At 45.6% G+C, this 12,884-nt stretch overlaps 1 protein-coding gene across 1 annotated transcript in view; it reads left to right on the plus strand.

Annotated features, from left to right (window-relative positions):
- Positions 1 to 1,184: 1,184 nt before the first annotated feature.
- The window catches only part of LOC144891235 (uncharacterized), an 846,635-nt gene continuing 834,935 nt past the window's right edge, over positions 1,185 to 12,884 (plus strand). The window contains exon 1 of the mRNA XM_078773630.1: positions 1,185 to 4,534. Within this exon, the coding sequence (XP_078629756.1) occupies positions 1,959 to 4,534 (2,576 nt within the window). The 5' untranslated portion in view covers positions 1,185 to 1,958. The remainder of the gene's footprint in view (positions 4,535 to 12,884) is intronic.

Raw genomic sequence — 12,884 nt, forward strand, 5'->3', positions numbered from 1 at the left:
CATTTCTGCTTTTTTTTTTTGCTAGAAAATTGGGGGGGGGGGCTGAAACTCCCAGCCCCCTCCCCCCGGTTCCAGGGCCCATGCTGAAGATTTCGCATGTGCTTTATTTCAAAAATAGGAAAATCTAAAATCAAAAGTTGGGACACAAGATGAGCTCTGCCAAAATGTGCCTCATAATTATCACAAGCAAAGAAAAATAATAATATGGTGTGGGGGGGTGGGGAGGCTCCCCACCCCCAATCGCCCAACCATTTGCCCCTGTTCTCAGGAACCTCACATTCTAAAATGAAATGGAGTGCTTAAAAATGTTATGTACCAAAAAATTGTGCTCATAGACAATATGAGATTGGTGTAAAACCCGTATTTCTGCAATATGGGAGGGGGGGTAGTGCCCCCGGCCCCCCTGACCCTGATCCATGACCCCGTTCAGGTGGCACCCCTTCTAAAATCAAAAGTTAGGCTAAAAGGAAGCTCTGTACCAAAAATGGCACTTTTATCCAACCTGTAACGATATTTCCACTAAGCCACCTAACTATTGCTCTGATCCACGCCCTCACTTCAGGGACTTTTCCCAGATTGTTTTTCACGGTTTTGTTTAAATATGTTTAAACTTTTAGTCTAGTAGGAAGACTAGGTCCCCCTGCACCCCCCGGAGATATACTTCTAATCAGTGTTTCTAGATTGGAAAAAATGTGTAGAAAATGACTAGCTATGGCCCCAAGCTGAAAAAATGTCCCACATACCATTTTTATGCAAATTACTGCTGCCATTATCAAAAAAACGATTTTTGACATATCTCAGCCAATATTGCAGATAATTGAAAAATGAAGGTGTCTAGACCCATGTTTTGAAGGGCATAGATCATGATAGAACTATTCATAACATGATTACATGTGTCTATGGTATACTAGTATGCATATTAATGCTGTAATTACAAAATAATCAGTTTTACAAATGATAAGGATACGTTAATACTGCAGATAACTTAACATGGTACATAAGGGGTCTAAACCCAGGTATTTTCAAGGTTAAATGTCAACAAGATGCTCCTGAGTCTTGCATAGGGGCGGGACATTGGCAGTAACATTGGTACCACTCAACTTTTCTTCCCACCATTGACTTTGTATTGCGAGAGATTTTCACTTGCTTATTTAAAGGTTTCTCACCCAGCCCACGTAAAATCTACCAACTCCTGCTGTTAACTCCCAAACATATTTTTTTATGTTATCCAATCACAGTGCAGAAATGACAGACTAGAGATCCAAATTAGTGCTGCTATAGCTGCCATTTTACATTTCCATCCATGTAACATGCGCGCTCGCGCGCTCGTATCAATTGGTAATGTCGCGCGCTCGTATCAATTGGTAACGTTGATGTTATTGAATACCTCAGTTGAAAGTTCAGTCTTCCATTCCATCTGTGTGTTGTTCTTGGTATTCATCCTCCAATCTAGCCAGGTAAGATGCTAACTATAATGTTACTCACACTCTTGACTTCAGTTTCTGCATGAAATCATAAACAGGCAGAATAACAGCTGAGCCAGCTAGCACCATGTTAGCTAACGTTAAAGCTAGCCTCATCTATGTACAGTATGTTCCTAATGTCGGTGTAACTTAAACTTTTGTTAATGCCAAACATGAGACATATCTGTTGACTTCTGTATATGAATTGAACCAGAAAGAGGCACGACAGCTGAGCTAGCTACAGTAACTTAGCACAATGTTTCATTGGCCTAGATAGCTAACGTTAGTGTGGAAGAATTTAGATGTTTTAGCTATTAGCACTTTTGATGCCACTAAACATGGTTTAGTCAGCTAAAAAGTACCCTAGTGTAGAACATGACTCAGAACCTCTGTTACCTCACTGAAAACTCAGAGCCTCCTTTCACAGGCACTTTTAACATCATTCGTGATTTCTTATTTGTCATTTAACAGTGATGGTAGACATCGACAGCAAGCATGCCCAAAAGAAAACGGAGTGTAGAACCTGCAGCCCAAAGCTCTCCTCCTACATGCATCCTTCATGTACCATCCATGTCTGATCATGGGGATTTCACGCCCCTCCGTAAAATTAAAGGATCTGCTTCAGAAAAACTGCAACTGCTTCAAAAGATCCGGGATAGACGTCTCAACCAACCGCATGACTCCCCATGTCGTATGCAATCAGTATGTGATCAGATCCCGGCAACTCTTCCTGATGACCTAGAAAGAGTAGGATATCACAGCAAGTGTTATAAGCACTTTGTCCGCCACTTTCATCGTCTGGGAGATGATACAGAACCAGGGCCATCAACCTCATCATGGCATCACTCTCCTCGTAAACCAGGAGGTTCTGCTGAACCCATCTTCCCGCCAGAGTGTATATTTTGTGAGAAAGTTGAGACCAAAGATGCTCATCGCAATACTGAGAGGCCTACAACCTTCCCATCCTTTAAAAACAAAGAAAATGCATGGGAGCAAATCGAAACACGGGCTGAGAAAATGGGTCTCTATCGACTCCATCGAAAGGTGAAAAACAAAGACCTCTTTGCATGTGAGGCCAAACACCATCCGTCATGTTTTAAAGCTTTCCGCACAGCATTCTACAACTATGAGCGTGCGATTCACAGAGCCGAAGCACCAAAGGAGCAGGCTTGCATGTCAGCCGCCCATGAAAAGGCATTCAACTCAGTACTGGAACACATTCAAACCCAGGTCATCCAGCAGAATAAAGTTCTACAGCTTTCTTCCTTGCGCTTGCTCTATGTCGAGGAACTGAAACTGAATGGATATGAGAACTCAAATTATCGGTCAGAGAAACTACTGAAACGCCTACAGAATGACCCAATCAAGGAGCATATCCACTTCACGAAGGTTGATCATGACAAATGTGATGTCATTTCTTTCTGGCTTGTGCACAGCTCAAACATAACAGTTTCCAATGCTCTCGCACGAGCATTCACACTCGGAAGCACAAACAAGAACCAAAATGTTGCCCTCCAACTTCGCCAGGGTATTCTACAGGCTTTCAGAGAGTGTAAAGACCAACCATGGCCACCAACAGCTGAAGACATGGAGCTCAATCCTGAAGACATCCTACCTCCAGACCTTGTCCGCTTTCTCAGCGTGCTAATGACTGGCAAGGAGGGCATCGAGACAGAAAAGGTGAAGCGTCTGGTCTTCTCCATTGGACAAGATCTGTGCCGTGCAGTGTCAGATGGAAAATGGAAGTTACCAAAGCACATTCTCCTCTGTGTGACTGTAAGGCACCTGTTCCGAAGCAAACAGCTCACCACAATACTACACAGGCTTGGACACTCTGAGAGCTACGATTTCGCCTTGGAGTTGGAAACTGCTCTCGCCAAGGTCCTGGATGAAGTCTCAACTTATCGTACACCACAAATTGTGACAGGAGAGGGCAACCTTGTATTCCACTGTGAGTGGGACAACTTGAATAAAACCACTACCAGTGTGCACGGCAGCAACATTGTAAACAGTGCTGGAGGAATCATGGTGCAGGAGGTCAAGCCCGGGTTCGAGAGCAGCAAGGACCGAATGCTACCTACCATCAATAGGTCACAACAGCGTAGCCTGAAGGTCGACACACCAAAAACTCTCCCACCCTTGCACTTTACTCGCGTTGGCCCGAAGTTCCCTGAAGGCTCATCATTCACACCGCCAGCAGAGAATGACACAGTCTATGCCACTACGATGCAAGAGTACTACATCTGGCTCTTCATCAGATACATCGGAAGCTGTGGCCTGCAGCCTGTGCCTGGGCTAGGGGGTTTCACCTCTGCAACTGGTTCTCCCCCACCCAGCAAATCAACAGTCGACTACTGCACGCCTATCCACCAACCGATCACAGACAACGCAGTTGTTCGTGAGCTACTGAAGCGTTCCGAGGCAGCAACTGCTGAGGTGGGTCAGAGATGGGTCCTGAATACATTTGATCTGGGTGTCTGCATGAAAGCCCTTCCCATCATCTGGCGCTGGCCAAATGAATTTGCTAGTCATGTAGTAACGATTGGACCCTTCCACACATCCATGAACTACATCGGGATGCTCACTGGACACAAGATGCGTGGTTCTGGATATGCAGAGATTCTCTTTGAGGCACAACTAGTAACAAGTGGATCTCTCAAAGGTGTTCTCAGTGGAAAGGCCTACGCAAAGTCCCTCTTTTGCCTCAAAACAGTGTGTGAGGCAATGGAGAGGCTGTTGATGGAGAGATTCACTGAGGAGGAGAACATCATGATCTCTGACCCTGCTGTGCTTCTCAGAATGACCCAGTCTTGCAACCGAGAGCACCTCGATGAAGCCCTCAAAGACCCCTCAACTCTACTCCTCATCAAAAAGTACCATGCCTTTGAGGAAAAGGTGCGCAAGGGCCACCTGGGGAAGACAGCTGCCTTCTGGATGTCGTTCATTACCCACTGCCATCTTGTCTTCATGCTCCTCCACTCTGTGAAGACCAACAACCTCCAGCTGTTTCACAAGTGTAACGGAGAGATGGCAGATATCTTCTTCGCCTTTGACGGACACAACTACTCCAGGTTTGTGTAGCATACATGGTAAAATGTATAACCATCACTGAGTAGATTTTAATTGATACTTGGGTTCATGTATTATGAGAGGAGCTATTCCAATAAATGTCTACAGTATTTCCCTCTCTGTACTTTACTAATTAGCATATAAAGCACTAATTAGCATACTAGTATACCATAGACACATGTAATCATGTTATGAATAGTTCTATCATGATCTATGCCCTTCAAAACATGGGTCTAGACACCTTCATTTTTCAATTATCTGCAATATTGGCTGAGATATGTCAAAAATCGTTTTTTTGATAATGGCAGCAGTAATTTGCATAAAAATGGTATGTGGGACATGTTTTCAGCTTGGGGCCATAGCTAGTCATTTTCTACACATTTTTTCCAATCTAGAAACACTGATTAGAAGTATATCTCCGGGGGGTGCAGGGGGACCTAGTCTTCCTACTAGACTATTTCTCCTGCAGTGTTTTATTCAGTGGTTTATTACAACATGCTGTTTTTCTCCCTATGTAAAAGGCTTTTTTCAATTTCCTCATCAAATCATTCCATTAAAAAAACAAAAAATTCAATCTCTGATAGTCATTCCTTTCTACATTCTCTAAACTCACCTTCATTCCACCCCTCCTCTATCGTTTTCAAATGGATCTCTGACTTGAAAATCACAATAAACCCAGTTTGTCATAAATGTTCGTTTTTCATTAATCATCCACTTTCGAAACTCCCCCCTCACTCCTCCCTTTCAATTCTCCCCCCTCACCCCTCCCCTACTAATCTTCCACCTCACACCTCCAGTCCTAACCTCCCTCCTCACCCCTCCGATTCTAAACTCCTCCCCCACCCCTCCCCTTCTGATCTCCCCCCCCCCCCTACTATTTTTCTCCAATTCTCCCTTCTCCCCCCTCCGCCTCAAAGCTGCCTCCTCCCCACTTCCTCTCTCTTCCATCACATACAGTACCTCCACCTCCTCCAACTTTCGACTTTGCTCTGCCCCCGCCCCCCCCTCAAACAACTCCTCACTGTGCCTCATCCGAACACCATCAAACCTTTTGTCCTCCACATCCTTCCCTTTCTGCTAACTCTTCTGCAATCCCCGGCACACTATCAACAGCTCTCCCTACCTCCACATCTCACCCCTCATCTGACCCTACCCCTCCCCTCTCCTGTCCTGTACCCAATGCTCCCCCTCCCTCTTCCTTAACGATATGGACCTCAAACATCTGGGGCCTTCACTCAAACCTGATTGATCTCTCCATACAGGTTGCTTCTGACAAACCAGACGTAATCTGCTTAACAGAAACTTTCCTCCTTCAAGATGTCTCTGATTCCTTAATATCTCTTCCTGGTTACTCCCTCCTCCGGTATGATAGACCTGAGCCTCGTCCTGGAGATGGGGTTGCTCTCTTTATCAAAAACTCTCTTCCTCACTTGCCCTGCACTGCCTTCTCTCCACCCCACCCCCAGGAGTATCTCTGGCTATGGCTTCCTCTCCGCTACCACCTTTTGTTCATATGCGTTCTGTACTGTCCTCCAAACAGTGATGACTCCATTTACATCCCCCTGTCTGACAACATGGACCAACTTATATGCACTAATCCCAACTCTCTCTTCCTCATATGTGATGACCTCAACTGTCATCATGCCAGCTGGCTGGGTGTGGGTTCCTCTCACACCAGCCATGGCACCTCAGCAAAGGACTTCTGCAACTCACTTGGACTGACACAATCTGTCAATTTCCCGACCTGGATCTCAGTAAATGGAGTATCTTCTCTTCTAGACTTGTTTTGACTAACTTCCCTGCAAATGTCTGCTGCTCTTCTTCTGCTCCAATCGGTTCTTCTGATCATGTGCTTGTTAAAGTGGACATCTCTCTGGCCATTCTCAGAGAGCTTCCTCAGCGCCGATGACTGGCATTTCACTCAGGCTGACTGGCACGGTCTTCAAGCAGCCATCAATCATCTGGACTGGTCTCCCATCTCTACTGCCTCTGACATCAACTCCTTCTGGGAATTCTTCCAAAGTAAACTGCTCTCTCTCATGCACAGATTTATCCCATCACGTCTTCAGTTGTCATGCCCTTTCTCCCGTCCATGGTACACTGAAGCTTGTGGTGAGGCAATTGCCATGAAGCAACTTGCCTTCACCTCATGGAAGGTTATTCCAAATGAAGTTAATCTCAGTTCCTTTCAGAAAGCTCGGAACAAGTGTGTGTCTACCCTCAGGAGAGCCAGGAAACAATATCTCTACTCTCAAGACTGAACTCTCAAACCTGTCTCCCTCCTCCAAATCCTGGTGGCATCTGGTCAAATCGGCTTCTGGTGTTTGTTCCCCTTCCATCCTTTCCCTTACCTCAAACGGCTACACAGCTGACACTGCATGTGAAAAAGATGAATGCCTCAATACTGTGATTGCTTCAAAATCTTGTGTCCAGATCCCATCTCTCTCTGTACCCACCTCACCCAGTCGAACCCAGCTGCTTCTGGACCCTGTGTCCTTCTCTCCTGACAAGGTGGAAAAGTTTTTTTCAAACCTCGACTGATTCTGCAACTGGACCAGACGGCATCAGCCCACCGGTCCTAAAATACTGCTCTGCCACTCTATCTCACCCTCTATCTGTTCTCTTCGCCCTCTCTTTTGCTCAAGGTCATCTGCCATCTGCTTGGAAATCAGCCAACATCACCGCTTTACACCAAAAAGGTGCAAAAACAGATCCTTGCAACTACAGACCAATCAGCCTGCTCCAAATAATCAGCAAGGTCATGGAATCAATCATCACTTCTGACATCAAACCCTTCTTCTCCAATGGCTTGATCTCGGATCATCAATTTAGATTCAGACCAGGTCACTCCACTCTGGACATACTGCTTCTGCTGTCTCAACAATGGATGGAGTTCCTTAATGCCAAACAGGAAATCTGAGCTGTCTCCCTCGACATATCACGTGCCTTCGATACGGTCTGGCACCCCAGTCTGCTCATCAAACTCTCCTCCTATGGTATCCCTGGAAATCTCCACGGATGGCTTGCGGACTTCCTCTCTGGTCGTACTCAACGTGTGGCCCTGAATGGTTTTCCCTCATCTTCCAATCCTGTTCAGCCTGAAGTTCCCCAAGGCAGTATTCTGGGCCTTGTGCTTTTTTCTGGTTTTCATCAATGATCTCTCCAACTCTCTGGAAAATCCTCTCTATCTCTTTGCTGATGACTCCACTCTCTGCCGCTCCATACCTCATCCCTCAGATCGGTAGTCTGCAGCCTCCTCACTCTCTGCAGACCTGGACAAAATCACAGACTGGTCAAACAAGTGAAACATGTCTTTCAATCCTGACAAATCTCACACTGTGTCTCTCCAAAAAGACCGACTGGACAACCCTCCCATCTACTTTCTTAAAAATCCTCTCCAAGAAGTTCTGTCACTCAAGCTTTTGGGTCTCACTATCTGCCATGATCTTTCATGGGAAAACCACATTTCCAAGCTGGCTTCCAAAGCCAGTCACCAACTGGGCATACTCCGTCGTGAGAAATCCTTCCTTGGCACACCTGTGCTCCTCACCACATACCAAGGCTTTCATCTGCATCTCAATGGAATACTGTTCTCCCCTCTGGGCTGGTGCTCCTGCCTCACACCTAGCTCGGCTTCACACTGTTGAAACCAAAGCTTTCAGAATCATTGGAATCTCCCGCGATGAATCTAACTCCGAGGGCCTTTCACTCGCTCACCGCAGGCAGGTTGGTGGTCTTTCTGTCTTCTACCGACTCCTCTCCGGCCTTGCTCCACCAGCTCTGTCTGTGCTCTGTCCCCCAAATATTCCTTCAGGTCGCACAATATCTGCCTGCAACCCTCCTATGGTTAAACTGCCAAAATCAAGACTCTCTATTCACCTTCACTCTTTCATTCCTCTTTTCTCCCGCCTCTGGAACAAACTTCCTCACTCTCTTCAATCCCACTCCTCCCTCTCTTCAATCCCACTCCTCCCTCCAGGTCTTTAAAACAGCTGTTCACCACCATCTCTTATCTTCCCCCATCCAAAACCTTGATCTTTTCTACCCCCGTTAATTCACCCCAGATACACTTTTTTGAAATACCAACTTCTTTCCTGGAAGTCCTTGCAGTGTCCATGTGTGTTTTTTTTAGCTATCCCAACCCCCCCCCCCACCCCCACCCCCTTCCCATGACTCCTAACCCCAAACTCTCTTCCTCCCACAGACCTCCCGTTGTCCCTGCTCTGAAATGTTGTCCTTGTGTGCTTCCCTCTCTCTCCCCATCTTGTCTCCCGCTCCCTTTATCATTTGTTTTATGTGTCAGTCTGTCTTTTTGTGATCAATGTTAGCTCTTACACGAGCCTCGAGCTTGTTTACAACAACAACAACAACAACAACAACAACAACAACAACAACAACAAAAAGAGACTTACTTAATTACGGACTGTTGGAATATACCTTTTGACCCTTTGACTGCTGAGACCCCTGAGACATTTGACGACCATTTAAGTCCCCCAAGACCACCAAGACCCCTGAAGACCTAAATAGCCTTAAAGACTGCAAAGACCCAAAATACCATAAAGACCCAAAACACCCTTAAAGACCCTGAATACCCAAAAGACCCCTCAAAGACCCAAAGGACCCAAAAGACCCTGAAAACCCAAAACACCCAAAAGACCCCAAATACCCCAAAGATCCTTAAAGATTCAGAAGAAACAAAAGACCCTTAGACCCAAAAGCCCCTGAACACCTAAAATACCCCGAAGACCCAAAACACCCCAAATACCCAAAATACCATTAAAGAGCCAAAAGACACGGAAGACCCAAAACACCCTGAAGACCCCAAAAAACCCTTAAAGACCATTCAGACCCAAAAGCCCCTGAAGACCCAAAACACCCCAAATACCCAAAATACCCTTAAAGTCCCAGAGGATCCAAAAGATCCTGAAGACCCAAAAGACACTGAAGACCCAAAACACCGTGAAGACTGCAAAAACCCTTAAATACCCTGGAGACCCAAAACACCCCAAATACCCAAAATACCCTTAAAGGCTCAGAGGATCCAAAAGACCCTGAAGACCCAAAACACCCTGAAGACCCAAAAGACACTGAAGACCCCAAAAACCCTTAAAGGCCCAGAGGATCCAAAAGACCCTGAAGACCCAAAACACCCTGAAGACCCAAAATACACTGAAGACCCAAAACACCCTGAAGACCCAAAAGACTCTTAAAAGCACTGAAGACCCAGAAGACACTTAAAGACCCTGAAGATCCAAAATACCACAAATATATAATTGTCATACTCTGAGTGCGACAGGGGTCGAAGTAGAAAAGCTCGAATCGGTATGCATCACAGGTATAACGGACCTTCAGCATTTTCTTGCAGGAGTTGTTGATACATATTTGGGAATAAGTTATTTATGACTGTAGGTAAGGAATTTGGAGATTATTTTCAAGACTATTGTGAACAAAGACTTATTTTGACTTCACTTGTATAAATAGTGAATGGTTTGTAAAATGAAGAAATGGCTTCAAAAACTACTCTGCATTGACTTCAAACTACAAATTGCAAAATAACAATGTTTGGTTCCAAATAGAGAGCATTATGCAAATGCCGTCAATGCTTGTTAATATCACTTCCTGATAACATTTATGGAAGCAAAAAATAATGATGATGACAATAATATAAGATCATTTGTTTCCTTTGAGACTATTACTATTCGTTATACATCTTTTAAAGGCCCCAATTATTTCCAACTATTTTTGGGGTTGGCCGTGAGCGTTGCTGGTTCAGTCTTTGATTAATTGATTGGCGAGGCCTGTCGCTCTGGAGAAGGTGATTTGGTCAGGAAGTTGTAATTTATTCAGGGTGCCGGCGATATCTCGCCTACTCTCCATGAATATCACTGTGGGATATTTAATGTCCATCAACTAATGCTGGCAGCCAGGACACCCAGTTTAACATGGCACACATATTGATGCCTCATCCATGGCACACATATGTCCACATGAGCGAGAATCTTGTGAAAATAAATCATGTTTTGTTCAAAAACCCCTTTAATGCAACATTAATAATGCAACATCAAGATTGGAGGTCACGTCTCTTCAAAGCTGTCCATGCGCGCACGCTTTTGAAGTTAAGTAACTTTTCACAATTGTGTTTTTGTCGAAACTGTATCTTTCTTTCGGTGTGTGTAACTATTGGTGTGTCTTTAATAGTATTCTTGGTGTTGGTTTTTCATAACTGTGTACAGAATCGTCGGTTAGTTCGTGTCACGTATTCTGAGGCCTAGTGTAGTACTAGTAGGCTACCGTGTCTGACCTTGGCTTGAGGCTTTGTTTCTGTCTCAGCGGTTCTTCGATTGCGCTCGCAATTACTTTCGGTCTCTATTTTTTTTTTTTTTTTTTTTTTTTTTTTGTATACAAGATCGAGGCTCGTGAAAGAGCTAACATTAATCACACAAAAAGACAAACCGACACACAAAACACAAAAAACAAGGGGAGCGGCAGACAAGATGGGGAGAGAGGGGGAAGGACACAAAAGAGAGGGGGAAGAGGGGGAAGGACACAAACACAACATTTGAGAGCAGGGACATCGGGAGGACTTGGGGGGAGGTGGGAGAGGATTAAAACATATGAACACTGCAAGGACTCTGGGGTGAATTACCGGGGGTAGAAAAGATCAAGGTTTTCGATGGGGGACGATAAGAGATGGTGGTGAACAGCTGTTTTAAAGACCTGGAGGGAGGAGTGGGATTGAAGGGAGTGGGGGAGTTTGTTCCAGAGGCGGGAGAAAAGGGGAATGAAAGAGTGAAGGTGAGCAGAGAGCCTAGACTTTGGCAGTTTAACCATAAGAGGGTTGCAGGCAGATCTTGTGCGACCTGAAGGAATATTGGGGGGACAGAGCACAGAGAGAGCTGGGGGAGCAAGGCCGGAGAGGAGTCGGTAGAAGACAGAAAGACCACCAACCTGCCTGCGGTGAGTGAGTGAAAGGCCCTCGGCGTTGACTACATCGCAGGAGATTCCAATGATTCTGAAATTTTTCATGTTCACGTTCGGTCTCTGTCTCTGTTTTCAACTCAACTCAAAAAAAAATAAAAATAAAAATCCCCTTCTCTGTTCTTATCCGTTGTTCGTTCTTATTTGTTCGTTCGTTCTTCGACCACGTTGTTCGTGATCACGTGTTCACATCGTTAAAAAATGTTTCAACTGTCCCCTGAAGAACTGTATTCTGTCATATACAAAACACCTTTTTCTTCTTCTTCTATAAAAGGATGCTTTCGACTTGCTCACCAAATCTATTCATTCCAAAAAAAAAATTCCATCTCTTACAGCTGCAGTGCCTCTTTCATACATTCCCTAAACTCTCCAGCACTCCACCCATCCTTCAGCGTCCTTAAACGTATTTTTGACTCGAAGGTCTCAAGAAACTCATTATGCAATAAATGTTCGTTTCCCATTAATCGTACATTTTTCAAAATCCAATCTCACCCCTCCCCTCCAAATCTTCCCCATCACCCCTTCCCTCAAAAACTTCCCCATCACCCCTCCCCTTCAAAACTTCCCCATCACCCCTCCCCTCCAAATCGTCCCCATCACCCCTCCCCTCTAAATCTACACCCTTGCCCCTCCCATCCAAATCATCCCCATCACCCAACTCTTTCAAATCTTCCCCCTTGCCCCTCCCCTCCAAATCTTCCCCCAGACCCCTCCCCTCCGAGACTCTCCCTCACTCCTCCCCTCCTAGACTCCCCTCTCACCCCTCCTCCTCAAAGCGTCCTCCCCGCTTCTTCCCCCTTCCAACTTTCACCTTCATCTCCCTCAACCTTCTGCCTCACTCTTCCCCCTCCTCAAATAACACCTCGCTACGCCTCACCCAATCACCATCAAAACTTTTGTCAGCCCCATTCTTCCCTTTCTCCAAGCTATTCTGAAATCTCTGACACACCTTCAACAGCTCTCCCTACCTCTTCCACCTCTTCCACATCTTACACTACCGCCCCCCCCCCCCCCTGTTCTGTATCCGATGCTCCCCCTTCCTCTCCTTTAACAGTGTGGACCTCAAACATCCGGGGCCTTCGCTCTAACTTGACTGATCTCTCCATACAGGTTGCTTCTGACAAACCAGACGTGATCTGCTTAACATAAACTTTCCTCCTTCACGATGTCTCTGATTCCTTGGTATCTCTCCCAGGTTACTCCCTCCTCCGGTATGATAGACCTGAGCCTCGTCCTGGAGGGGAGTGGGGGTTGCTATCTTTATAAAAAAAACTCTCTCCCTCACTCACCCTGTACTGCCCTCTCTCCACCTCACCCCCAGGAATACCTTTGGCTACGGCTTCCCCTTCGCTCCCACCTTTTGTTCATATGTGT

This window comes from Myxine glutinosa, chromosome 3, assembly GCF_964187855.1.
Source record: "Myxine glutinosa chromosome 3, kmMyxGlut1.1, whole genome shotgun sequence".
NCBI classification, from domain to species: Eukaryota; Metazoa; Chordata; class Myxini; order Myxiniformes; family Myxinidae; genus Myxine; species Myxine glutinosa.